Source organism: Pleurodeles waltl, chromosome 10 (assembly GCF_031143425.1).
Source record: "Pleurodeles waltl isolate 20211129_DDA chromosome 10, aPleWal1.hap1.20221129, whole genome shotgun sequence".
Lineage (NCBI taxonomy): Eukaryota > Metazoa > Chordata > Amphibia > Caudata > Salamandridae > Pleurodeles > Pleurodeles waltl.
In genome coordinates, this window is record NC_090449.1 from 211,130,087 (window position 1) to 211,157,720 (window position 27,634).

Genomic DNA, 27,634 nt, shown 5'->3' on the forward strand with positions numbered 1-27,634 from the left:
ACTTGATTTTGGCCAACTGTGGCAATATTGTGGTTTCATAATATCAGCATGACATTCCATTCAAAATAGGCCTTTACTAAAGAACTTGCTAAAAGTAATACTACTACCCCTGAGGATAGAATTAATACAATGTTAAGCCCATATAAGAGCTAATACTATGATAGCCAGAGGAAATGCCAGATGTGAGGGAAGCACAATGGTCTGCACCGCACGATGAGGAAAGAGTGTGGATTGATGCTGAATGTGAGCAAAATGAAGAGGGATTGTGGGTTTACTATGATGGAAGGCCTGTGGCCCCACGCAGTATGTTTCTTCCCCTTAAAAGGCTTGCACCTGGACCAACACATACTGCACAAGGGGGGGTTGAATGCGATAATTAGACAGGAATGGTTTGCACGGGGATAACAATGTTCACTGCACACTTCTGTTCCCAATATCGTGTCTGTGCCCAACATTCTAAGGGTGTGTCCCCTGCAACATATGATCACTTGCCAGCACCACAAGGTCCTTTTACAAACTTTCAGGCTGACTTTGTTTATATGCCCCCAGTGAATGGATTGAAATATTTGCTTGTGTGTGTGGATCAGTTTTCAAAATGGGTGGAAGCGTTTTCCACAAAGAAGAATAATGCAGCAACTATTGTGCGATGCTTGATGAGAGGCATCATTCCAAAGGGCATAAATAGCCACAGAGGTGTTGCGGTGGTGGCTGCAGTTGTGCAAAAGATGTGTGACTGACTGGGAATAGAGTGGAAATTGCACCACCCCCAAAGTTCAGGACAAGTGGAACGACTAAAAAATAGATGAGCAAAGACAACTGATGCAACAGGCATTAAATAGCCTAATGCTCTGACTTTAGTACTGGTGGGGTCAGCAGACCACCATGTCTGTGATTGCCTTTAAATAGACCACCTAAAAAAAGCAGCCATTTTCCCGAGAAAAAAAATGGCATGTATTTAACCAAAACTAAAAAGTTACCCAATTTGTTTTCAGGAAAAACTTTTTGTCAACCTTTCCAATGGTGAAATGGTCCTATTGGGGCATCCTTCCCATTTGTGAAAGGCTTACCACCTCCTTTGAGTTGGTGAAAACTATTATTGTTTTAGATCAGATTTTGGTTGCAATATACTATAAGGAATCAGTATTTGGAATTGATGTCCTTTGCACACCCTTTCCATATAGTGATTCCTAATGGGTTTCTAAACACATTTAGAGATTCAGAAAACCTTTTTAAAATTGTTAAATTGTTTTAGAGCAATTAGAAAAGGGGCATACCTGTTTGCAGACCCTCTGATTTACTGAATCAGAAGGTTTGTGAACATTAAAGCTTTATGTACATGAGGCCTGATGAGTTTTGTAGAATATAGCATCCCCTCACTATTTTTCACATGTATAATTTGGCACCTCAAAATTCTTACTGGGGGGGGGGGAAATACCCAGTATACATTTCAATAATGAAAACATTAAAGTCCACATTATGCCCCAACTTTAGGTCAAAATCTGTGCTAGGTACTATTTATTATTACTGATTCCAAAACCTACGTTGCCTGATTTTATTATGTGCAATAATCATTGCACCCTCTTCCGGGGGCCTCATGAAGTTAGAACTTAAGAGTTCAATTGTTGGTTGTCTCTATCTTGTAACAGGGCACACATGGATGGCTACTATACCAAAACCCTAGCAGCAAATCAATCTCTCTCATATATGGACCTCAGATGTTATATGCTCTGTTATGGAGTGAGAACAATCTACACAGGACTGTGGTTTACCTTACCTTTCAATAGTTTGATGAAATAGAGGCTGGCTATTGTTTTCAATGTTTAAACTGACTACCTTCTGTTTTTGCCCAAGTGGCCAGTCTCAGGGTTATCGAGGGCACCCTTCTAAAGTGTGTATTAACTTTTACAGTTTTCATTGCAAATGCTGGTAGCCTTGGAGCTTTTGCATCTGGTCCTTTTTTTCCTTCTGATAAGCCGGTATTCTCCAACTTACCTCTACTGGTTGAAAATAGGCTTATTGTTCTTGCCCTTTTACTTACCTAAGTCATGCTGTTACTTGTATTCCGGTTCTGCCTGTGATAACTCTGCCGCATCATAGCAAAACTTGTCTTTTAGCAGAGTACATACATATGGTCTATATGGGAATCAACTTTTAACAGGCATTAGGGGTTTACTTCAGTAGGGATCTAATCAGATATATCAGTATTAGTCTTGAATATGGTTGAAGCTATCAACTTCATTCACTTTTTTGGACGTTAGTAATTCCAGTCATCAAATAAAAGATACATCAATTCATTCTACAATCCCAAGTTTATACTTTCTCTGAATTTCGTTCTTTATTGTCTTGGTTTGTTCTACTAGATAAAACAATGTAGATAATCATGCCTGTGGTTAGAGAGACCTCCCAATTTAGTGTGCTTTGTAAATACCCTTTTCACACTTACTTTGACATAAAAAAAGCCAAAAGAGATGCTTGGTTGGAAATCAAATTTAGTGGTTCCTATCTCAGTCATTTGGATGTTACAAAGATGGGTGTTGAGTTAGTATTCAAGTATTCATCTCAGAATCAACAATAATGCATAATATAATAAATAAAAATACTAAAAAAGAAATGCACCAGCATTGTAATACATGTTATTTTGTCCCTTAGCCAAACCGATTAGTGGTCAAGTAAGATATACTTAATTTGATCATTAAGGGGTATATTCACAATGGTAAATTTAGATATGAGTATTTGTACATGTGTAAATGTACTCCTACACTCTGGGGTAATTTACTACTTTTACCCATTCACCAATTCAGAGAGTTATTTTAGTACAAAGTGTAGACTTCCACATGTCCACATATCAAAATATTTATACTTTATTTTTTAAAATTTAATTAAATGTATATATATATATATATATATATATAAGAATAGCAGTAGGCATACTGTTTTGTGGATGGGTGTCTGCCCCTACCTTGAACTTCCACATAGCCCTCCCTAAGGAGGCCCATCCCTGCATTTAATTCTTATGTATTGATGAATTTCCAACAACTTCCCAGGCCCCTTCCACATTTACTACTAAGTAGTAAACTAAACTTACATGTGTGATAAAAATAAGAGGGGTGGGGACTTCTGAGCTGTTTCTCAATTGCACTATGTAGTAAGCAGTACTACAGTAGTAGTACTTAATGTACTTTAAAATGAAGTGTGCAAATCAAGCCCTAAGTATTTGCAAATCATTACAAAACAATTGTTTTTGTGTGACCGACAGCTAAGTGATTTCAATAGTAAAAATATCATGTCAGACAATGTCCATATATTATATATTGGATAAAGCACCCCTTTCGTATATTATGGGGATATTGCAAGTCACCAAGGAGCTCCCTGATCATATATGGAGTGCTTCCAAAGGACATGTTCCTTCAGAAGGTCATAGAAATGTATGGCAGAGAGTATTTTATTACGTATAATATAAGGTCACACCATCACTTTCCGCAAACCACTTAAATCCTTGGTGCCTGAAAGAGGTAGTAATGTTGCAGATCTGAAGAATAAAAGCTGAATATAATGCAATTAAGCACATCAAAAAGCATACCGTTATAAGAAAAAGGCATCAGAGATCAGATTCAATGAGGTCAAATTAAAAATATTGCTCACACATAAAATGTGAAAAAGGCAGACAGATAGTATTTTTCCTGTAATGACCTTTAGTATGAAAAAAATAAATGTTGCCATACGTATTTTTTTGCACATTACTGTATGATTTAGAAAAAGAGAGTATAAAAATGAAAGGCCAGTTTATTTGTGGTTAGATGGTTTAAACATTAGCAACAATAATGCTCTGTGGTCTGTCATTGTGATGTCAGAACTCAACTGTAATAAATTATTACAGTTGAACAGCCACAACATTTCATTATTACAGGTGACCAGAGACGTCAAAAGTCCCCTGGAGTACAGAAATTACAGAAGGGCTTTTATACAAGTATTTAAGCTCCGATACATTATTCAATATATTATATTCTCAGTCCTAACTGGCGTTTTTCTTCCTAAAATTTTGAGACCTTGCGCTCTAAAAAATGTATTAATCACTTAGGTCTTCCACTGTTAACATCATGACGTTGTGCGAAACAGCAAATCAATTGCCATAGTCCACTGACTGCACTGTACAGATCACTGCTACTGTAATCTTTTGTTATACATGTGGAATAATCATTCTCCTGCTGATTTCAAGAACCATTTCAACCATATTTTCTGTTATAATAGCACAGAAAATAGAATCTCTTTCTAATAATGCCCGAATAACTAAGTAAATCTTCGTCACGAACAACAGGGATCTTTCTTGGCAAACACATATAGAGCTTAACTGCATGCTTTATTTTAATTTCTCCCCAGAGAATAAGTATTTCTACTGGAAGCTAATTTTTACTTGAATTTTCCTATCAATTGTTTAATATGGATTACGATTTACAGTGCTGTGTTCGGTGTCAGATGGAGGTTAAGATTATACAAATCTGTGTGGTTTAAAAAGCTTTTCCTTTTGTATTTACACTAGACAGAAGTTTTAACATTAATGCACCCAGACATCTGGCCCATCATTCAAATCCTGATAGGGCAAGAATATAACTAAGCCCCTTTCTAAACTTGCTCTACAAGATGGGTGCAGGTTATTTTTTTCTCTGCAGAGCCTGCATACCAGAAACTAGAGGGAAGAAAAGGACAACCACTCAAGATGAGGAGGGTTTAAAATTCCCCTTCGCACACTTCGAAACTGAATACTTAACCATTGGTAAAGCCAATAGGTCTGGCCCTGGCAAGCTACTGTCATGGTTACTTCTTTTAATGCAAGTCTAAGACAAAAACATAAATAAAAGAAATAAATCACCACCTAAACGTGACTGCCATACGAATGCCACTAAAATCATATGCATACTATTAAAATGTAAATTTTACAAAACATTCGCTGACTTGGCTTTTGTACTATTTATGATTTTAAAAATAAAAGTTTTTTCAATTGTGCCATGCATTTAATGAATATAATTGTTCACAAATTATATAAAATTAAATCATGACCTAGTAAAATCGCAAGCAGCTACAATGTTACAATATCACTTAAATAGCAAAAATAAAAAGGAAACAGAAAACACATCACCTGTAAATGAGCAAACGAAGTACAGGCACCATAAATGGGGTATTTAAAATTAATCGAATACAATCTTTAAAATACACATGTTGGGCCAACTTTGTCACTAAAGGGAAGGAGAACTATGTTTAGGTGAATGTAAATAATGTGCACAGACTCTGTGCACTCATTCAAGGTGAATGAAACAAGTGAGTAAAATGGATGACCCACGGCCCCGTGGATCATTCTGTGGTGGGCAGAAGCAAAACGTGAATGGCAGTTTAACAGCTCAATGGATAAAGCCCACTGACCAAAAGCCCCTTTGTGTATGAATATCATGTATGCTCATTTTGGAGAAACAATAGGCTGATGACACATCTAAAACCTTCCCAAAGGCCAGACCTAAGAAAAAAATACTAATTTGCAACAATTGCATGAGCAGGAGAAAGATGTCATACAAGAGAGCTGAAAAAATGAGCATGTTCTAAAGAACAAACATTATTCACTGAATGGATATCGATTAATTGAATTCACTTACTAACTTAGGAAGAATGGACTTGAGAAGAGACATGGGTGTGTATCAAAAAGCTTCAGAAAAAGTCAAAAGGCTAGGTATGTGTTTTTCCAGCAGAAAGAAAATAGGTTTGTGAAATATGAGGATATAAAGTTTAGTCGTCTTTTATTGTCCAAGAAAGATAAAGTAGAAAAGTCGAATAGAACTAATTACGAGTAAAAGAACAGAGATCTGTCTAATACTCTTGTATTATGGACGTCAGGATTTCCATCACATTTCTGACTTAGTACCCCTCCATCAAACTCTAAATCAGGCTCGTAGGGCCAGATATAGCAAACTTTTGCGAGTCGCAAATGGCCCGATTCGCAATTTGCGACCCCGCAAAATCGGAAATGGGATGCAAAAACACCATTTCCGACTCGCAAAATGCGATGCGAGACGTTACTGGCTCGCAAAATTTGCGACCCCATTTTGCGACCCGCAAATAGCAAGTCGCAATTTGCGAGTCGCAAACCATATGCAATAGCAACTCGCAAATTGCGACTAGTCGCAAAAAGCCCAGTTTGCACTTCCAATTTACCACTAACTCAGAGCAGGTGGTAACCATTACCAAAGTATAAAAGGAGACCCAGAAGGCATCTGAGTTACTCAAGATGGCGGAAATATACCTGATAGCAGTGAGGAGGAGAGCCAACGCCGCACAGCAGAGGAGGAGGAGGAGCCAGAGACAGGAGAAGATTTACAGATCAAGGCAGACACTCTTCCAGCAAATTGAGGAGGAAATGTATGACAAATATAGACTTAGCAGCACAGCTATACTAGATTTAATAGATTTACTCAAACCACAGCTAGAACGCCAGACTGTGCGTGGCTGTGTCATCCCTACGCATGTGCAAGTGCTATGTTCACTGCACCTCTTGGCCTCGGGTAGCTATCAGGGGGTCATTGCTGTGGCAGGTGGGGTATCCCAAAGTGCACTATCACGGTTCTTTAGGGCATTCCTAGACGCCTTACTCACACACATGTCCCGATACATATACCTACCCAGGAATGAGGAAGAAATCAACACCACCAAGTTGGATTTCTACCGGATTGCCAACTTCCCAAATGTCATAGGGTGTGTAGACGGGACACATATACAAATATGCCCTCCTGCAAACTTGGAATATCTGTTCCGCAATAGGAAGTGTACCCACTCACTCAATATTCAGGTGGTATGTGACGCTCATTATATCATCACTGACATGGTTGCCAAATTTCCAGGCAGTACTCATGACTCCTACATTTTTAGGCACAGTGGGATACACCAACGCCTGGAACGTGAGGAGTTTGGAGATGGATACCTCCTAGGTAGAGCTGAATAAACCTTGAAGACATGCACACAGGTCAATGTGCAAACCACCCATGCCTTGCTAACATTGTACGTTTTGTGCTAAACAGGTGACAGTGCATATGCACTACGTCCATGGATACTGACTCCGTACTTAACACCCAGCAATGATTGCGAGAGGCGATACAACAGTGCACATAAGAGGACCAGGAACATGATAGAACGTACCTTCGGACTGCTGAAAGCAAGGTTCAGATGCCTCCACCGAAGTGGAGGTGCCCTCCAGTATACCCCAATAACAGCTTTCAAAATAGTTGTTGCATGCGCTATCCTGCACAACATTGCCACCCGACGTGGGCTACCTCTTACCCCTGAAGACCCAGATTCTGAGGATGAAGAGCAAGAGCAACCCCATCGCCATCATGGGGATAGGAGCATCGCAAATCAAGGCAGACTGAGACGGGAACACATTGCAAACCAATACTTTGGAAGGTACGTGCCAACTTTTACCATACTCACCAATATAACAAAGAGTCCATGTGTTAAGTGGAAAGAACAAGTGATTTAATAAGTGCAAATAACCAAACTATGTACAATGGGAACAGTTCAGGGGCTTCAATAGTCCATCTGGCATGGAACACATTGACGTCATGTGCCCCAACCCCAAGGACAGTGTGGAGCTCACACCCTACGGCGGGCTCGGCCAGCCTGGCTGGTACTAGGGGGGTCAGCAGTGCTCTGCCTTGTGCTTCCACTACGTAGCACCCTGGTGTCACTGGCAGAGACACTGCTGACAGTGGAGCCCTCCTCACTGTCCTGTGGCGTGTCGCCTGTGCCCCTGGCCACCTGCCGTGCCTCCATGAGGTCCATTGCATGGCTGAGACGGCCCAGTCCCCGTGCCACATCACCCGCAAAGTGGCCCATATCCACCTGGAGGCTGACTGTACGCCTAGACAGCCCTGTTGTGTGGACAGCCAGCCTAACTATAGAGGAGGCCATCCTGTCCAGGCGTTGCAGCAGCTGGCGGTTCCTGCGCCGTGCACTGTCACTCTGCGTTAGCAGTCCTGTCACTAGTTGGCGCATAGACAGTGCAAGGTCACCCGTGTTGTTACCGATCACCTGCAATTCAGAATGTACCTGCTGCATACTGATGGCATGATTGCGTTCAAAGCGCTGCAATATCCCACTAATCCTCCTTAATTGTTGGTTTTGCAGGCGCTGACCCCGTAGCAGTTGGGCCTCTGTTGGTGATGTGGAGGCATGCCCTGTCTCTGCCTGCTGCTCTGCTGTTGATATCCTACGTCGCCTGCGAAGCGGTGGAGGCCCTGTATTGTCTGCCTTGGCACTCTGGCTCGTACCTGGTGCAGGCTCGCACACCACTGTTGCAACAGGTGTTTCCTGAGAGGGCATGGTGTTGGGGGTGCAGGCAGCAGTGGTGGCTGGTCCTGTTGTCTCCTGTGTGTGCTGGCTGACCATTGGCCCCTGGCTGCTTGGGCTGGTGGGGGTGTCTTGTGGGAGACCTATGGGACATAGGGAACACACTGTCAGTGTCTACTATCTGTTATCAACATCCTAATAAACAATTGCTGATGAACTGCCTACTTGACTACATTGCCCATAATGCATCATTCTGGTGTTTGCTACTCTGAAATTGAGCTATCTTGGTTGTGCATGCCCCTGTGTACAAGGTGGGTGGGGGTATGGCATTAATGAGGGTACATGCATGTCACATGGTACTCACCGGTTGATGGTCCTGGCTCAGAGGTGTCCAGATCTCCCATCCCGCTTACAGCCTCAGGCTCTAGGGTCTCTTCTACCCTTTCCTCCAGGGGTGTGGGTGGAGGTACCGTTGATGGTCCCCCTCCTGTGCCTCTCATCTCCCGGAGCCACTCTGCCACCCTCTCCTTGGTCCGGGAGCGCAGGTCATACCACCTTTTCTTCAGTTCTTCCACACTACGGTGGCTGACCCCCAGGGAGTTGACCTTGTCCTGGATCTCCTGCCAAATTATTTTCTTCTCTGTGTCTGGCACGGTGAGGGCTGCCCTGCCAAACAGCTCGTCATGGTGCTGACAGCACTCATCAGTCAGCACCTCCAACTTCTTTTCAGCAAACTTTAGCTTCCTTTTCCTAGGATTGTCAGCCATGGTTGCAGGAGCTCTGTTTGTTTGCTGTGCTGCAGTTGAAATGGGTGTGGTCCTCCCTTCTCCTAGGTGTATTTCTAAACTTCCTGACTGTGATGTCATCCTCATGTGCCAGGAAGTGTTTTCCTGAGTGTTCTGAAGTGTTTTCCAGAGTGTTCTGCAGCACCTGCATTCAATTTTCAGCACAGTCGCAATTAGCGACACCCACTCGCAAATTGCAAGTCCGTTTTTTGCACGGTCGCAAAAAGCGACCTCGCAAACAGTGGACTCGCTATCTGCGGTGCGACTCCGTGTGCGAGTCGCAAATTGTCCTCGCACTTTCTACCTGCATTGCAGTTAGCGACTCGCAAATTGCGAGTCGCAAATACTCGCAATTTGCGAGTCGCTATTTTTAACCTACCTACATCTGGCCCTTAGTTCCCAAACATAAAAAGCTCACTTATAAGGAGGAGTGTAGGTTAGCGAAGGACCAAAGAATTGCCACAATAGTAGTGATCCCCAAGAAAGGAATGCCACAAGATGAGTGTCGGTCGTATCGACCCATATCTCTTCATAACGTGGAGACAAAGGTGCTTGCTAAGGCACTCTCATTCAGTCTGCAGAGGATTATCACTACTATCACACAATCAGATGGATCTGGCTTTATGCCTCGTAGGGGGGCGTGGCTAAATCTGAGGCACCTGTATGGAGTCTTTCATCTGATAGCTGACTGGCAAACCGAACCCTCTGTTCTACTTTCATTGGATGCCAAAATTGTCTTCGATATTGTTGAATGGCCCTACCTCTTTGCAGCCCTCAATAGGTTGAGGTTTGGTCCCAACATCTGTGTATGTGTCAGGTTGTTATATCAGGCCCCAATGGATAGAGTAAGAGTCAACAACACTTTATCTCGGCCAAATGCTCTGCATTGGGGGAAAAGACAGGGCTGCTGGCTATCCTTGATGATTTTTACACTAGCCATGGAACTTCTTGCGGCTTGTGTCCACCAAGACCTTCTTGTCTGGGGAATCAGCAGGGAGGGGGCTGGGAGGTTCATATTTCGCTAAACGTGGATAACATCCTGCTCTATGCCACACAGCTGTGGCTTACAGTCGACAGGCCCCTTCACATCTTCTAAATCTTTGGGGATTACACCGGATATAAGGTCAATTGTGAGAAGTCCCTCATTTTCTCCCTAACAGGGGGTGTTCCCTGCTTGCCAACACATTGTGTGGCTACCTGGACATCCACGTGAACACGAGACCCTGGGGAGTTTCTCAATAGGAAATTCTACCCCCACCTGGATCACCTCCACAGCGATGTGGCCGCCTGGGGCACACTCCCGATCTCCATGATGAACAGGGCCGTCCTCTTTAGGATGATGACCCTCCCTTGACTTCTCTATGTACTACAAAATACACCCTACAAAATACCCCCTGACTTCTTCAAAAAGGTGAATCACAAACTCTGCCAGCTCCTTTGGGGTAAAGGCAGCTCCAGAATAGCACTCTGCAAGCTGCTAAAGGGTGTGTACAAGGACAGACTGGCAGACTCCTATGGGCTCAAATACTATTGGGTGACACATCTGATAGCTGTGAATGACTGTGTCCATGCAGATCAGGCAGAGACAGATTAAAGGGTCGACAGAAGGGTATGGGAGTTTGGGAATACCTGGCACTATAGTACAGGAGAAGAATAGTAAAAACCCTACCGATCGACACCCGGACGGTGGTACGACTCTGGAGCAAGGCAAATATGTTCCTGTGCTGGGAAGCTAAGTTGACAGAGAAAACCCCACAATGGGATAGTGACCTAGTTGAGGGCGCCTGATCAGGATTGACTAGCTGGGAGACATCTGAGGAGAACAGGCATATATCTCCTTTAGAGCTACAGACTGACTATGGGATGAGGGAGACTGAATGCTACCGCTACTTGCAACTGGGACATGCGCTGCCATATTACAACAGGGGAGCAACTACCCGGTCCTCGCAACTGGAGGACCGTCTCATCCTGGACCCCATGTCGGAGAAGGCAGTCTCCCTGACACAGAGAACATTGATTAACAATTTCCCTGACCCCTTAAGCACTCAACAGGAGGTCAGGGAGGAAGACCTTGGACTCATCAAGGACTATGAATGGACGGACTCGGTGCAGAGCCCCAGGGAGGTGGCTATCAGGTCACAATTTCATCTTATCAATTTCATCTTGTCCAAGTGAGAATACTGCATAGATAGCTTTATTATAGGACTCTACTGTGCAGGCTGGGGAGGTGAGAGTCGAACCTCTGTGTTAGAAGGTTTGGCCAGGTGGGAACGTTCTATTACATATTGTAATGACCAGGGTGGCTGGCCTCATGGTCCCACTGGAGGCCTTCAGACTCCTGCTTGAAATAACAAACGAGGAAGTATGGACAAGGCACCAGAGGATCTGGCTGAACTTGGCAGCAGGGCTGGCCAAACAAAATATAGCACAGGCTTGGGGTGCAGACAGACCGCCTAGGGTGGAGGATTGGGAATCGGACCTTGACTGGTGGCAGCACATAGAACACTTGGTATACCAAAGTAGGGGCAACCAAAAAAGTAGAAAAAGGTATGGGGCAACTGGCTTACCTACAGAGTCCAAGACTACGGGGTGTGGGATCTCGCAATTAATAATACGATTTCAATGCTGCTGTAAAATGTGGTCATCTAAGATGTGGTCTCTCTGCGGTATGAACTACAACTCTGTAATCTCTAAGATGTGGTCTCTCTGCGGTATGAACTACAACTCAGTATTGTTGATTGTGTTATGAACTTGTCAATGCTATGTGTGGAACACCGAGCATTGGTTTAGTAAAAAGATTTATAACATTTTTTTTTAATAGTTCATTCTATGAAGGCAGAAAAGCGTTTGTTTAAACATAATAGTGGGTTTGTTATGGTTAGAACAGTGGCTATTTCCATATTTAAGCAGTTGTGGCTTGCAGGAGGGAAAAGGGGCGTGGTGGCACATGGTGGGGGGACGACAAAAAATAAATATAATTTTAACAAAACTTGCCTTTCGCGCCGCTCTGCTCCAGTCTTCCACTGCAGAAACAGGCTCCTAGACTGACTTGCGTCCAATCCTAACACTGCTTTCATGCTGCTGGCAGCATGAAAGCAGCCTTAGGATAGGATGGAGTGCCAAACTAGGGCGCTCGGAGGCAGAGTGATAGTCTCTGCCTTCTCTCTCCCACCTGGCCGCACAGTGCCAGGTTGGAGAGAACCTAGTGCGCATGAGTGTTTGGCCAGCCCGAGACGGCCGGCCAAACATACATGTGCACTGAGTGCTGTGCACTCTCCCTCTGTCCCTGTCATGCCCCATGGCCCCACCAAAGTTTTGCAGCTGCTGGCGGGGGAGGGGTGGGTGCGACACTCCTCTGCCATAGCGGAGGAGCCGCCCCTGTGTGTAAGTTAGACGTACATATGCACATAGCTTTGCGCGTCAGGCACAATGCAACATTTGATCTCATTCCCTGTTTTAACTTTTATGTATGTCTCTAATGGAATTATTTATAATGAATTTGTTGTTATAATTGTGAAACGCTGCGGATCCTCAGCTGTCTTTGTTTATGCTGTTTAAATAAATATTTATAAACTAAAAATAAGCAACTGTTTTTCTTGACGTGCTTTAGTACTTTTATGCTAGTGCCAACATTTAAAATTTGCTGTATACTAAGTGGGCCGTTTTTAACATCTTATATTAAAAGTACACCTTGGACAAATGTATTAATGACCTCATATCAAGAGACAAGTAGTGCTGAGAAATATGATAAGACATAACTTGTTTGCTAGTATGAAAGCAATAGAATCCTTTCTTACGTTATTGACACTACAGAGGTTTGTAGTAAATACTCCACCCAGTAAATGCAATCTCTCTCAAGTGCTAAAGAGGTGAGTCAGCCAAATACCGCTCCTGTGGACCGGCTGTAATATATCGCTGGATGAAAAAATATCCTTCTTCATTTAATTGTAGGTAGCTTAAATGTTCACAATTTCTCACAGGAAATAAATGTAAGTACGATGTTTTGTAACCAGAGGAATACAGTCATCTGGACATTTTCTCGCACCATGATCAGTCAAAAGATGCTACTGTCAAACATGCACCATTCATCCATTTCAGTCGTTTGACCTTGCTAAACCTTTAGACTAGGCTAAATGTGCAGTGACAGAAGTACAGTGGAATCGATATATGGTCAGGCCAACATCATTGACTTCGATGCTGTGACATAGAGGATGTAGAATTACTCTATTCTTCTAGAGGACAAAGATTGCTGTAGTACCATACTTTATGGCATAAATGAGAAGCAACAACTTGTAGTAAGTATAATAGTTGCTGGTGAAAACTCAGAAGAATACATCTATGTATTTCTATATTCACAAATAATACCCACCGATGAGAGGCAGTGGATGCCGTAATGGCTCGCATGTTGTGAGAGTTAGAAGGGAGAATCAGATGTAGAGAAAAATATTTTTGCTCATGTGAAGTATAAAGTTGAAATGTAATGACATATTATCATATTTCATGCCGAAGCCATACCATCATATTGAGCTAATTTCCCGTAGGTACCATGAATAGCTGCTTAAGTCTACTTTCGAAAGGGTTATATCATTAATTTCAGTTGTCTGTCATTAGTATTCGAGGACACCCAAGAATATGCAAAAGCAACGTTAAACATTAATGAGGTAGTATTGCTGAAGCGCATTATGGTAATTGTGCTTCATTCCCACCTCAGATGCAACTGCACAGCCTATTTCCGTCCCTCATTTGGAAAAGGACTGTCAATCACTTTGTATAATTTTATGTAAAAGCCTAGGGATCTGCTGTAAAAACAACTTGTATAGATCAGCTGCTGCTTCTCTAGCTGTTCCCCACATTCATATTTTTATCACAGAAAATTCAGAACCCCCATAATTAAATGGTGTGTGTGTGAACTACCATGGCAAGGAATGATTAGGGAGTACCCAAATGGATAACATGGGTAAGCAAATCTTCTGGAAAGTGTAATATCATTCTAATTAGACTTGTTCAACATGTTTATATAATCATATATTTGGGAGCTTTGCATGTGGTATGCAGCCTTCAAATTACCTTTGAGTGCCGAAGTTGGCTGTGGTAAAATAATTCTGTAAAGAAAGAAAGGTAGAAGTTTCCTGTACCATTTGGAATTGAGTTCAGGTCTCAGATTAAGGTTGAGAGTGTTCCACAAAAGTACCAGTACTTCGGTAAAGATAATATAACTTGTTTTTCCCACAGATTGGCCAATATGCAAATCAGGTAAAAAATGAAAAAATAAAATATCACCACCAGGAAGTACAGGACTAAAAAAAAATAGAATGTTGTTGTTAACTTACAAAATCCATGTATTAATGTTTTAACTCCTCAGAATCCGCTATTAAATTAGACTTGGGACCTTAATAGCGTTTGTGGAGTGGGAGGGACATTGCAAATTGATGGTCTGACAGCCCAACACAGCTGCAGTTTTCCCACTCAATTTAAGGTCTAAAAAACAAGTGGATTGCCGTGGTGGAGTCTTAGCGTGGTCTGTTAGCAGTAACGCCAGAAAAAGGCGATCCACCTGCTACAGAACCACTGGGTCACTGTGACAGTCATCCCGCCCTATTGAAGGCACGAGTGCCTGTGTCCGCTATGGTGTTAAATTATGTTGATGCACAGTCAAACAGCAATGCCCCAGGGCCCTTCACTTCTTATTGAAAGAACACAATCTCCTGCTTTGGCAGTTTGGAATGGACTTTTAACATGGTGCCCACTTGGCAAAAGGTAGACCTGGAATCCTTGGGGTGATCTCCCCTGCCTTTTTTGACTCTGCCTCCCATGTTTTGACTGTGCTGGACTCTGATTTTGCAGTTTTAGGTACCCTTGGCACTTTACCACTGCTGACCAGTGCTAAAGTGCAAGTGCTCCCTGTGGAAAATGTATGTGTAATCAGCTTTTCCATGATTGGCACATCTGATTTACTAGTAATCTCTAGTAAAGTGTACTAGAGGTGCCCAGGGCCTGTAAATCAAATGCTACTAGTGGGCCTGCAGCACTGGTTGTACCACCCACGAGTAGCCCTGTGAACATGTCTCAGACCTGCCACTTCAGTGTCTCTGTGTGTAGTCTTGCACTTCCAGTTCAACCTGGTAAGTGTACCCACTTGCCAGGCTCAAACCTAGCCTTTTTATGCATGTAATGCACCCCTAAGGGAGTCCCTAGGTAGCCCCATGAGCAGAGTGCAATGTATGTTAAAGGTGGGACATGTACTGATGTGTTCTACATGTCCTAACAGTGAAATACTGGCCAATTTGGTTTTCACGGTTGCAAGGCCTATCTCTCTCATAGGTTAACATGTTGGTTGGCTTTAAATACCTTTTAAGTGCAGTTTCCCTTTTGGAGCAGATTGAAATTTGAAGTTTAGTGTCTCTGAACTCACAATTTAAAAATACATATTTTGGTAAAGTTGGTTTTTAAATTGATAGTTTGAAAATGTGACTTTTAGAAAGTGGGCATTTTCTTGCCTAAACCATTCAGTGACTGTGCCTGCTTGTGTATTCCCTGACAGTTGGGCTGTTTGTATATACCCTCTAGACAGTGACACAAAGGGGGCTGGGGTGTAGCCTGCATATCCTGATGGGCCATCTGAGCTAGTGTGGAGGGAGGGGTGGTCACTTACACCTTAATGGGCTGTCCTTGCCCTCACACAATGCAGTCTCCAGTCCCCTGGTGTGAGTCTGGAGCCAGGCCTGGGCAAGGCAGGATCTTGTGGACATCAGAGACTTTCCTTTGAAGTTTGCCTACTTCAAAGGCAGAAAGGGGTATAAGTAAAGGACCCAAAACCCCAGATTTTTAGGTTGCTTCTGGAATCAAGAGGAACCTCTGCCAAGGAGAAGATCTGAAGAGCTGGAGGAGGAGTACTGCCCCTTTGCCTGTGACTGTGCTTTGCTGCGTTGGCCTGCAATTCCTGCTTGTGAAGTATCTCCAAGGGATTGCACTGATCTGGCCTCCTGTTTTGTAGTCTCAGGGCCATGAAAGACTTCCTCTGCCAGCACCTAGACTCTCTGCTAAGACTACTGCCCTGCCAAGTGGTGCCCCATCCAGTCCCTGGGGTCTTGTGAGATGAAGTTGGCAAAACAAAGAATGAAATCCACGCACAAAACACCATGCAGGGAAAATGTCGATGCAGCACCTGCAACACGGCTGAAAATGATGTGACACCTGCGTCATGGCTAAAATTAACGTTCCACCTGCATTGCGGCTGGGAGATCAACGCATCATGGCTGGAGAAACAACGCAACACCTACTTGCAGCTGCTAATAATGACGCAAACCCCACACAGCCCGGTTTTCCAACACCGTACGGCCGGATTTCTCACACATTATCATTGGGTGTGAAAAATCAACACAAGCCTGTGCAGATCCAAGGTGCCCATCCGGAAATCGATGCATCGCTCTCTTGCGGGAGAGAAAAATGATGCATCACCGACCCAACCGGAGAAGAAACAATGTACTGCCTCACTTGCGAGTAAGGAATCTATTCATCACTGACTTTTCTGATGCACACTTGTCCATGCAGCTTTATTTGTGAAGCAAACCAGGTACTTTGTTTAAAATCAACGCTTCATTGTTTTCTATGGAGTAAGACTCTTATTCTTTTGAAAATTCTAATCCTTACTTGTGTATGTTGGATTTGTATTGTTTTTGTCTTGTTTGATTTATATAAATATTCCCTATTTTTCTAAACTGATATGGTGTCCATTTTGTAGTGTTTTCACTGTATTACTGTGTGTTTGGTACAAATATTTTACACATTGCCTTGGAGATAAGCCGGACTGCTTGTGCCAAGCTACCAAAGGGGGGAGCAGGGGTTATCTTAAGTGTGTATCTCCATTGCCCTGACTAGAGTGATGGTCTCTGCTTGCACTGACTGCCAACCAGAAACACCATTTCTAACAGCAAATGTAACTGCTGTGAAGGGAACTGTTACCATAATGGATCCGTCAAAGCAGAGAAATGCCCACCAAGTGATGATTTAGGCCTAGATGTACTAATACTTTGTGCTGTCACAGAGTCACATGCTCATGCAAAGTGGTGCAAAGTAAAACACTGGTATGTACTTTTTAGCACCAATGATATTTTGCATTGGAAAGGTGCAGGTTTTTCAATGCAAAAATCTATTTGTACTGCTTCGTGTCACTTTGGATTAAGGGGGAGCTACTTGGGGTAACAATGCAAACACCCACATGCAAAATCTAATCTACTAAAACAGCTAGATCGGGATTTGCACTAAAAATTAACACCCCTTTGATGCTGGCACTAACAAGGAGAAATGTGTTCTTTTCTCCACAAAGCTGACGCATTTCATGTGGTCTAATGTTCACAGGATTCATCAAGTATGTGGGATATTTCTATGTTTGCCTGGAGATAGGAATTTTTACTGGAAGGGTATGTTTTGAGTACAAGCTGTTCTTCACTCAAGGATGCCTTTAAGAGTGCCAGTTAAGGGGCGGACAGCAGCAGCAGGGCAATATTCGTAGATATGGCTTTGTGCTGTGTTTTTCCCTTTGGGCTTCACATTGCAGAACATCTAGTTGCTGCACTGTGTGAAAAAATTGGTAAATTCTCCCATTAGTCATTTACTTTATAAGCCTACCTTGCCTGGTGAAAAGAGTCCCTTACAAAAAGCATTCTTATCAATAGCAATACTGACAGATGATGGAAAGTTTTCAAGATTGAGCACCCACAGATGACTGTTGCTTAGTGAAGCATCTTATTTATAAACAAAACATTTTTTACTTCTCAACTTGTCTTTTCATTCCATTTCTACTATCTATATTTCTTCAAAAAGCATCACGCCTCCTACTTCGAGAAGCGGTAGGCAGCACATGTAGTGTATGTGCTTGCTTATAAAACAAAAGTGCACTTCTGAAATAATATTTTAACCCTATAGGTGTGGGCATTAGCCACTGGCTGATGCTCACACACCCTCACTGTTTTTTTTAAATCTAAACCCCTCTCGGGAGGCAAGGAAGAGCTTCTGTGCCTCCTCACGCATCCCCCCTACATGCCTCTCTGCGACGTCAGCGCGCCACAAGGCATGCTAACATCACACTTTGCTTTCCCCACTGGAGCAGGAAGCAGCAGGTAAGGCCACCTTCTGCTCCGGTGGGGAAAACAGGCCCAAAAGGGCCTCCCCACCATTCGGGAAGGCCTCGTTTGAAAAGGGAGATTCTCCCCTTTCAAACGAGGCCTTCCTTGAATGGATTCCTGGCTGTAGATCGCAACCGCGCTGTGATCCACAACCAGGAAACACCACTAGACACCAGGTATTACACTTGGGGGCGTCGACCCCCTCTGAAAATGAGCCGGTCCACCCCCCCCAGGGGCATATATATAGTTTTTACAATGCTAGTTTACCCCCGGAGGGTTAAAAATTATTATTTATTTCTTTCCCAAATGAAACTGACAAGGGGTCGCCCGTGAGCAGGGCTGACCCCCTGTGGGGAGCAATTTTTTTGTTACAACTGTATAGCTTCCCTGGGGGCCATGATCGCCCCCCCAAGGGAAAGCATACAGCTAATAAAAAATATATATAGATCTATAAATATATATAGATCTATGTGTAGATTAATATATAGATTCATATATACCTATATATAAACATATATAGATATATATGTCTATATATAGATATATCTATATATATATGTATATCTAAACACTCGAACTCAGCGTTTCCTTTCTGCACCAAACCGTCAAAGGTGCTAGTCTCAATGCGCGCGCCACCGCGTATTAAATCAACACATTTCTTCCGCACTTGCGAAGAAAGACAGCACTCCACGAACACAGCACGTTAATTATTTAATCGCCGACAGGGATGCGTTTCGCCGTTACCGCCTTATTCAACCTGTCGATCGCCATATTGGCTCAGTTTAAATACTCTCATGATGATGCTTGCGACCAACCAACGTGCGTGTTGAAAAAAACCCTTATCACATGATAGATCTTTCTTAAGTAAATACATTGAAACTAAATTTTAAACAATATTAACTATTAACATATTGTGCCATGCAAAATAAATATACAAACTGATGCTTTAACCAACTGACCTGCGTTTAGAAAAATCGTTACCGTTTACGAAATTTTTAGTTAAATACATTGAAGTTAAATTTCATTTTAAACATTTATGACTGTTGACACCTTGTATCTTACAAAATAAATATACCGACTGCTACCTATCCTTAATTCTGCATCATTCATCTGCAGTTGGTTATATATAATTATTCAATATCATTGAAACGATTTGTTCTAAAATGATGTGTGCAATATCTTACAGTTAACCTTAAGCGTAATAACCTTACTATCCAAATATGCCCTAATGTGTCAATGTAGGTGAATATGCATCTCCTCACTACTGTTTAACCCTTTTGGTTCTTTGGTATCGAATGTTAATATGTATTTGGATTCCAATTTTCTCAACTTCTTTTCTCTATCGCCTCCTCGACTATCTTTCTTGATTCCATCTATGACACTATGGTGGTCATTCTGACCCTGGCGGTCTTTGACCGCCAGGGCGGAGGACCGCGGGAGCACCGCCGACAGGCCGGCGGTGCTCAAATGGGGATTCCGACCGCGGCGGTAAAGCCGCGGTCGGACCGGCACCACTGGCGGGGTCCCGCCAGTGTACCGCCGCCCCATTGAATCCTCCGCGGCGGCGCAGCTTGCTGCACCGCCGCGGGGATTCCGACCCCCCCTACCGCCATCCAGATCCCGGCGGTCGGACCGCCGGGATCCGGATGGCGGTAGGGGGGGTCGCGGGGCCCCTGAGGGCCCCTGCAGTGCCCATGCCACTGGCATGGGCATTGCAGGGGCCCCCGTAAGAGGGCCCCTACATGTATTTCACTGTCTGCTGCGCAGACAGTGAAATACGCGACGGGTGCAACTGCACCCGTCGCACAGCTTCCACTCCGCCGGCTCGATTCCGAGCCGGCTTCATCGTGGAAGCCTCTTTCCCGCTGGGCTGGCGGGCGGTCTGAAGGCGACCGCCCGCCAGCCCAGCGGGAAAGTCAGAATTACCGCCGCGGTCTTTCGACCGCGGAACGGTAATCTGACGGCGGGACTTTGGCGGGCGGCCTCCGCCGCCCGCCAAGGTCAGAATGAGGGCCTATATGAGATATCCTCTATTTTACCTCCATGTCTTTCATGTATGTGTCTAGCTACTGGGTACGAATCATCTTTATTCAGAATTGCCCTCAAATGTTGCAAAATCCTTCTGTGCACTTGTAATTTCGTGCTACCCACATATATTTTGGGACAGCTACACTTCAAAATGTAAACTACAAAATCACTTTTGCAGTTATATCTGCCTTTGATGCGATGAACAATTTTCTGATCTATTTCAACAAATTTTATGTTTTCACCGTTCCTTCAAGCTTTGCATTTGGAACATCTGTAAAAGCCATCTTGTGCTTGAATCCAATTCTTTTTTGACACTTCCTGTCTTACATCACTTTTTACTAGGATGTCCTTCATCGAGGTTCCTTTCCTACAGTATATGTGATTAAGGGTTTGATAGGTATTCGTTCCCCTATCACTGGATCACTTCTCAATACATGCCAGTGTTTCTTCAACAATTTTCTCACATCACAATGTGCAGTATTATAAGTTGTTATGAACCTTGCTATCCCTTGTGGTCTAGTTGATTGTGCTTTACTCCCATTATCACTGCCTTGATTAGAAAAAAGAAGAGCATCTCTAGTGTATGATTCTGCTTTTCTAATGACTCTGTCCAAAGTGGCTTTAGAATATCCTCTGATGTGTAATCGATCTGTCATTTCTTCTGAAACCTTCTTAAAACTGTTCTCTGTGCTACAGATTATTTTAGCTCTTAATAACTCCCCAAAAGGAATGTTGTTGATCAATGGTTGGGGATGGTAACTCATGGCATGCAAAATACTGTTGCCTGCCGTTGGTTTTCTACAATAATTTTTGTCAAATCATCAAATTTCTCAATTACTTTGTCTCTCTCAAGTTTGCCATATTTAATTAATATCTTCATCATACCCGCAGAACTTGCTGTATTGTGCGCTGCCCATTCTTTTAGCAAATCAGGATGAGGGTCATCATATGTCGGCATGATGAAAATGCGAAGTCCTCTGGGAATTATCTCTGCCTCTAAATATCTGTTTAATAATTCACATTCCCACCATTTGTTTAGTTCTTTTTTCTTATATTTTTCCAGTTCTTTGAAAGCTCCATAAATATCTGTTTTACCATTAATTTTATCACACGTTGGTTGCGTTTTTTCTCCTATGTTCGATTTCGAAAATATTAACTCGGTTCTCGTCTTTCTATTCTCATAGGTATCTTGAGTATTGTGAGCCATTGGATTCAAATTTGGCGTTTAAGCGTTCAAAGGTATAAACGAAAGTTAGTGCTCGCTGTGTACGTGCGTCGAAACAGTTAAATGTCTAATACAAATATCAGTCGGCGTTTGACTCCGCTGGATTTGTCCAAAAATAAACAAACGGGTTAGTTATGCTTACCGACTCGAGGATTTATATATATGTATATCTATATATATAGGTATATAGATCTATATATATATATATATATGTATATATATATATATATATATATACACAGAGAGAGAGAGAGATAGATAGATATATATATAAGGAGATCACTTTTGTCAATGTGTGTGTGGTTTCCCTGGGGGCTTTGATCGGCCCCCAGGGAAACCACGGAAACCACACCAACATATAAAAGTGATCTCTTTACATATACATATATATATAGGGTATATAGGTTTTATATATATATATATGTATATATATATATATATATGTATATATTCGCCACCAGTTCTCTTGCAGCTTGCGTCTTCAAAGCAATGCCCATACTCCAACCAACACGTTTCAACTGTAGCTTTTAGGCAGCAATAAAAAAGTCAAGCTAACTCTTGTGATTATGTTTCTGCTAGAGAAGGATCTGACTTTTGTTTACTGGCAGTTTTGATGCCATAAATATCCTGCAAAGGTGAAATGTTGAATACAAACTCTATTTTTTCTTGCATTTCTGTCACACAAACTACAGGAATATGCTGGGATCCACAAAATGTCCCCACCTGTCCTGATACAAACGCTACCCCACTTGAGTGCCTGACCCAGTGCCTGTGTCAGGAATGGCTCACACTATGGTCAGCAGTTGCCCTCATGTAAGGACTAACATTGACCGCTGTGTGATCAATTCCTGACACGGGCACCCACACAAGTGAGGTACAATTTTTATCTGGAGACTTGTGGAAATGCTGAGTGGAAGGACATTTGTGGCTCCTCTCAGATTCCAGAAATTATTATCACCGAAATGTGAGGAAAAAGTGTTTTTTGCCAAATTTTGAGGTTTGCAAAGGATTCTGGGTAACAGAACCTGGTGAGAGCCCCACAAATCACCCCATTCTGAATTCCACTAGATGTCTAGTTAAAAAAAAATATATAGGTTTGCTGGGTTTCCCAAGGTGCCGGCTGAGCTAGAGGCCAAAACCCACACCTAGGCACTTTGCAAAAAACAGGTACGTTTTCTTTGGGAAAATGTGATGTGTCCACGTTGTGTTTTGGGACATTTCCTGTCGCAGGCAGTAGGCCTACCCACACAAGTGAGGTGCCATTTTTATCAGGAGACTTGGAGGAATGCTGGGTGGAAGGAAGTTTGTGGCTCCTCTCAGATTCAAGAACTTTGCAGCACCGAACTCTGAGGGAAAAGTGTTTTTTTTGTCAAATGTTGAGGTTTGCAAAGGATTCTGGGTAACAGAACCTGGTGAGAGCCCCAAAAGTCACCTCATCCTGGATTCCCCTAGCGTTCTATCTTTAAAAAATGCACAGGTTTGGTAGGTTTCCCTAGGTGTTGCCTGAGCTAGACGCCAAAATCCACAGCTAGGCACTTTAAAAAAACATGCTAGATTTCAATGTAAAAATGTGATGTGTCCATGTTTGATTTCCTGTCGCGGGCACTAGGCCTACCCACACAAGTGAGGTACCAATGAGACTTGGGGGAACACAGAATATAAGAAAAAGTGTTATTGCCCCTTGTCTTTCTCTACATTTTTTCCTTCAAATGTAAGACAGTGTGTAAAAAAGAAGTCTATTTGAGAAATGCCATGTAAATCGCATGCTAGTATGGGCACCCCGGAATTCAGAAATGTGCAAATAACCACTGCATCTCAACACCTTATCTTGTGCCCATTTTGGAAATACAAAGGTTTCCTTAATACCTATTTTTCACTCTTTATATTTCACCAAATGAATTGCTGTATACCCGGTATACAATAAAAACCCATTGCGGGGTGCAGCTCATTTATTGCCTTTGGGTACCTAGACTTCTTGATGAACCTACAAGCCCTATATATCCCTGCAACCAGAAGAGTCCAGAAGAAGTCATGTATATTGCTTTCAAAAATCTGCTATAGCTGGAAAAAGTTATAGGAGAAATTGGGGACAGAAATGGCTCTTTTTTCACCTCAATTTCAATATTTAATTTTTCAGCTGTTACTTTCTGTGGGAAAACCTTGAAGGATCTACACAAATGACCCCTTGCTGAATTCAGACTTTTGTCTACGTTTTATAAATGTTTAGTTCTCTGGGATCCATTGGTTTCACATCCATTTCTGTCACTAACTGGAAGGAGGCTGAAAGCACAAATGGGGTATGTCCCAGTAAAATGCCAAATTTGTGATGAAAAATTTAGTTTTCTGTTTCATGTCTGCCTGTTCCAGAAAGCTGAGAAGATGGTAATTTTAGCACCCAACCCCTTTGTTGATTCCATTTTTCAGGCCCAGCAGCTAAGGGGTTAATAATAAAAAATGGAGGTTGTCTGATTTAACTCTTGTGTCTTTTCCATAAATTTACCTGATTAAAGTATTTGGTCTTTTCTACACATCTCCGCAAACACCTGTTTTATTTTGCTACATAAGTGTGGCACCAGTCCCCTTATAAAGTAAAATCAGACAAAATAGGTTTTAAGCTTGTGATCTTTACATATTTTCAGTGGCCTAATGGATGTGTTAAGCAGGCCTATAATGCATGTTGCTATACAATTTCTTCCTCAAGGGCAAACACTTAGCAAGATTACCCTGCAGTGCCACTTACTGAAAAATACATCTGTCAAGTATTAATGCTCACACCCTGCCAATTGCCTGTGGAGAAAACTAAATACCATTCAAAATGTGAGTACATAAGACTAATACTGCAACCATCAAAGCTGGTGAGGATAAAACCAAGATAAATATATTGATAATGGTGGTGTTGGGTGTGGGGTTATGGACACTTCTTTAATCAAACACATCCTCTTTTCTTAGTCAATCAATAATCAATGCCAATGATTGTTCAGAAATTGTTGTCACACAAACAGTTATCCTTTAAATTAATCCTCTTCTTCCATGTGATGGAAGGATGACATAGCATCATATTGTATGGCTGATTTGCAACTATGTGAGTATGCAAGTTCAGTAATATCATTTTATATCATCACACCCAGTTATTTGATAAAACTGCAATCAAGAATAAAACGTTGTACTGATCTGTGTTTGCAGGACATTGGAAGTAAGGAATGAATTTTGAGTGAGAGATGCGCATTTAGGGCCTGATTACAACTTTGGAGGAGGTGTTAATCCGTCCCAAATGTGACGGATATACCACCAGCTGTATTACGAGTTCCATAGGATATAATGGACTCGTAATACGGCTGGTGGTATATCCGTCACTTTTGGGACGGATTAACACCTTCCTCCAAAGTTGTAATCAGGCCCAGAATTTTCATCTGTGAGGTAAGAAACTTGTGTCATATGTTTTTTCTATAGACATTATACAGGATCATATATTAAACAAGATAACATTGCACATATTCAGGCCTTCATTGATCTATAACACTGACTCCAGATTTTGGTCTTTAAATAGTATTCCTAATGCTGAAGTGACATACCTTGCATTGTCCCTCCCATGAGACTTCAAGAAGTTCATATCCCGATACCTGGAAAGGAAGGCCACGAGCTGGTCATTTGTCCTGAAAACAGAAAAAAGGACAAATAAATACAAGAGAAGAGGGGTCGGTTCACTGTGTTCAGCAATACCATTTTTATTCTTTACCTATTGCCTCAATAAAGAGATCATTAGAACTGTTTGTTGATGTTACTTCATGAGAGCAACGCAGGTAGGTTGCAGCATGGCAGCCCCTTCACCAAAATGTCCGGGATAACAGAAGTAACATCACATTTCCCTTTGAACCTCCCTGCCCTGATGCTATCATATTGTTGGCATCTTCTCTCACCTTTCGCTCCTTCTCGCCTTCCTAATTGATGCTAAGAGACCAGGGACAGTACATCTCTTAGAATCAGGCTTACTTTATATTCCAACCACTGCCTTCATGCCCCCTGAGCTCTGGGTTAACAAGAAAAGTTCCAGAGGTACCAAAGTGCAAGTCAGCAGCGGAAGGGGAAATCACAGAGCTTATCTTGCCTGCCACCAGCATTGTTGCATGCTGGGGTTGCTGAATACCAAGGCTGCCTGTTTTGATTGAACCTTGTTCCTCTTTCTTCTATTGGACTTCTGTCCCCGTCTCTTAATCTCACTCTTTCCACTTCCTGTCACAGCTTTCTCCTTTTTTCACTGTTCCCCTTTTGTTCGGTGCCTTCTTCTCACCTCTTCCCTCATTTCTGCCTTTCACTTCATAGCTATGGGTTATAATGATAGGTGTAAGTATGAAAAATATGTCCTGGTCCTGAAAACTGATGGCCTACAATCTGAAACCACTGGTACAAATTAAGTAATAATTATAAGTGATTGTCAGATAACCACTGTGACTAGTGGTGGTCTCGAAAATTCAGGCTATTGAATAAACAATCTGAAATGAAATATTTAATTTGAAAATACATTAGGGAACAACACTCTTTACTTACTCCTACAAATTTCTGACTATTCACAGGAAGTAAGCTCGTTCATATTTCTGATTGCCTTAGTGAACGGAAAACCTGCCCAGAAATATTTTGTTTTAAAAAAACAAAACTTTTTTCATTGCATATTAGTGAAATCGTATGCTGCAAATCTATAGATGCACATAAGCATTTCATTTTGTGAAATCTCCTGTTTACATTTCTTTAGATCTCTCCTTTGTAGTTAAGTGATCCAAACCACTATTTTCCTCCAACCCAATATTTACTTTTTATAATCATTTCTTTCTTTTAATGTATCATGCGCAGTCACTAAGGTAAGAGGTGCACCTGTTAGAAATGAAGCACAGTGCTGCTAATGTGACATGTTAAATGCAAGTGGCTGAAGCGCTAATGACCTATAATCCGATAAGCACTACCGCGATCAAGAAAAAAGTAGAAGAGAATTAAGGGCGACTGAAAACATTCTGCATACATAGTTAAGGAACGATATGGTTCACACATGCCAGCCATTACACTGTAAATTAACTTAACAAATGTCTGATTTAATTTAGCGCTTCCACTGATTTATCTGCTGACCCCCACAATCAGTGTGCTTGTTTATCAGTCTTAGAGCTCCAGCACGGCTCACAGATTGCTGCGATTTGCCACAAAATCGCACTGAAGCATAATGCTTGTTAAGGAGCGCAAGTGTGTATTTTTAGAGAGTACACACTAGCCGAAATATACCATTTTTTTACCATCTAATAGGGCGATTGCTCTCTCTTTCAGGCAGTTGCTACTGATATTTTATTCCTGCGTGCAATAAGCTGTAAGTATTGCACAAGTTAGGCCGTATGAAATAGAGGGAGCATTGGGAGCACTCAGTTAAGACTGTGTCTTCCACGGGCTGACTGGTGTAAATAGTTGAGCTGTGCGATTTTACCACCTTCGACAGTGGTAAATGGTTACCTGTAACATGAACTTTCAAAGTATGCGCTATTTTGGAAATGTAGAGCATTCGTTGACATATCCATAAGCAAAAAACAACAGAACATTAACACAATAACTCACACACATAGCACCATAATAACAGAATTAAATCTTAGCAAGATGTTTCATTAAAAAAAAAAATATGCAACACATCAACTGCAGTGCAACACAACATTTTATTGCAGTAATGCAGCACAAAAAAAGACCAGGACAAAAAACAACAGAACACATCATCATCACAAGCAAACGTCACACAACACTTTGCACAAACATCCTTTTTACATTTTACCACCACCGCCAGAATCGTGTTTTCATAATACACTGCTAAGCTGTGTTTAGAGGAAGCACGGCTTTACTTTACTACCAGGGACATAAAAAAGCCCCAGTCAAAAATAACCTGTTGTCCTGTTATCTCCTAAGCTCTCCGAGGCCAATGTGCACTTTCCACTGGGCGGTTTTGGGGCTAAATCAAGACGGTGTGGATTAGCACAGGCCACAGGGGTGCGTCTGTTTTTCTGAACTACACTTTCTGAAGCTCATACAATTAACTTGGAGTTTCTCAGAGTTAGTACATGTATCACAGACCGCACAGCTCTGGGACAGATAGCGGTGGTTGCCTTTCTGATTCCGAGCTATGC

At 42.3% G+C, this 27,634-nt stretch overlaps 1 protein-coding gene across 1 annotated transcript in view; it reads right to left on the bottom strand.

Annotated features, from left to right (window-relative positions):
- The window catches only part of XYLT1 (xylosyltransferase 1), a 644,618-nt gene that overhangs the window by 143,947 nt on the left and 473,037 nt on the right, over positions 1-27,634 (bottom strand). Inside the window, exon 5 of the mRNA XM_069210190.1 lies at positions 25,061-25,141. Within this exon, the coding sequence (XP_069066291.1) occupies positions 25,061-25,141 (81 nt within the window). The remainder of the gene's footprint in view (positions 1-25,060; positions 25,142-27,634) is intronic.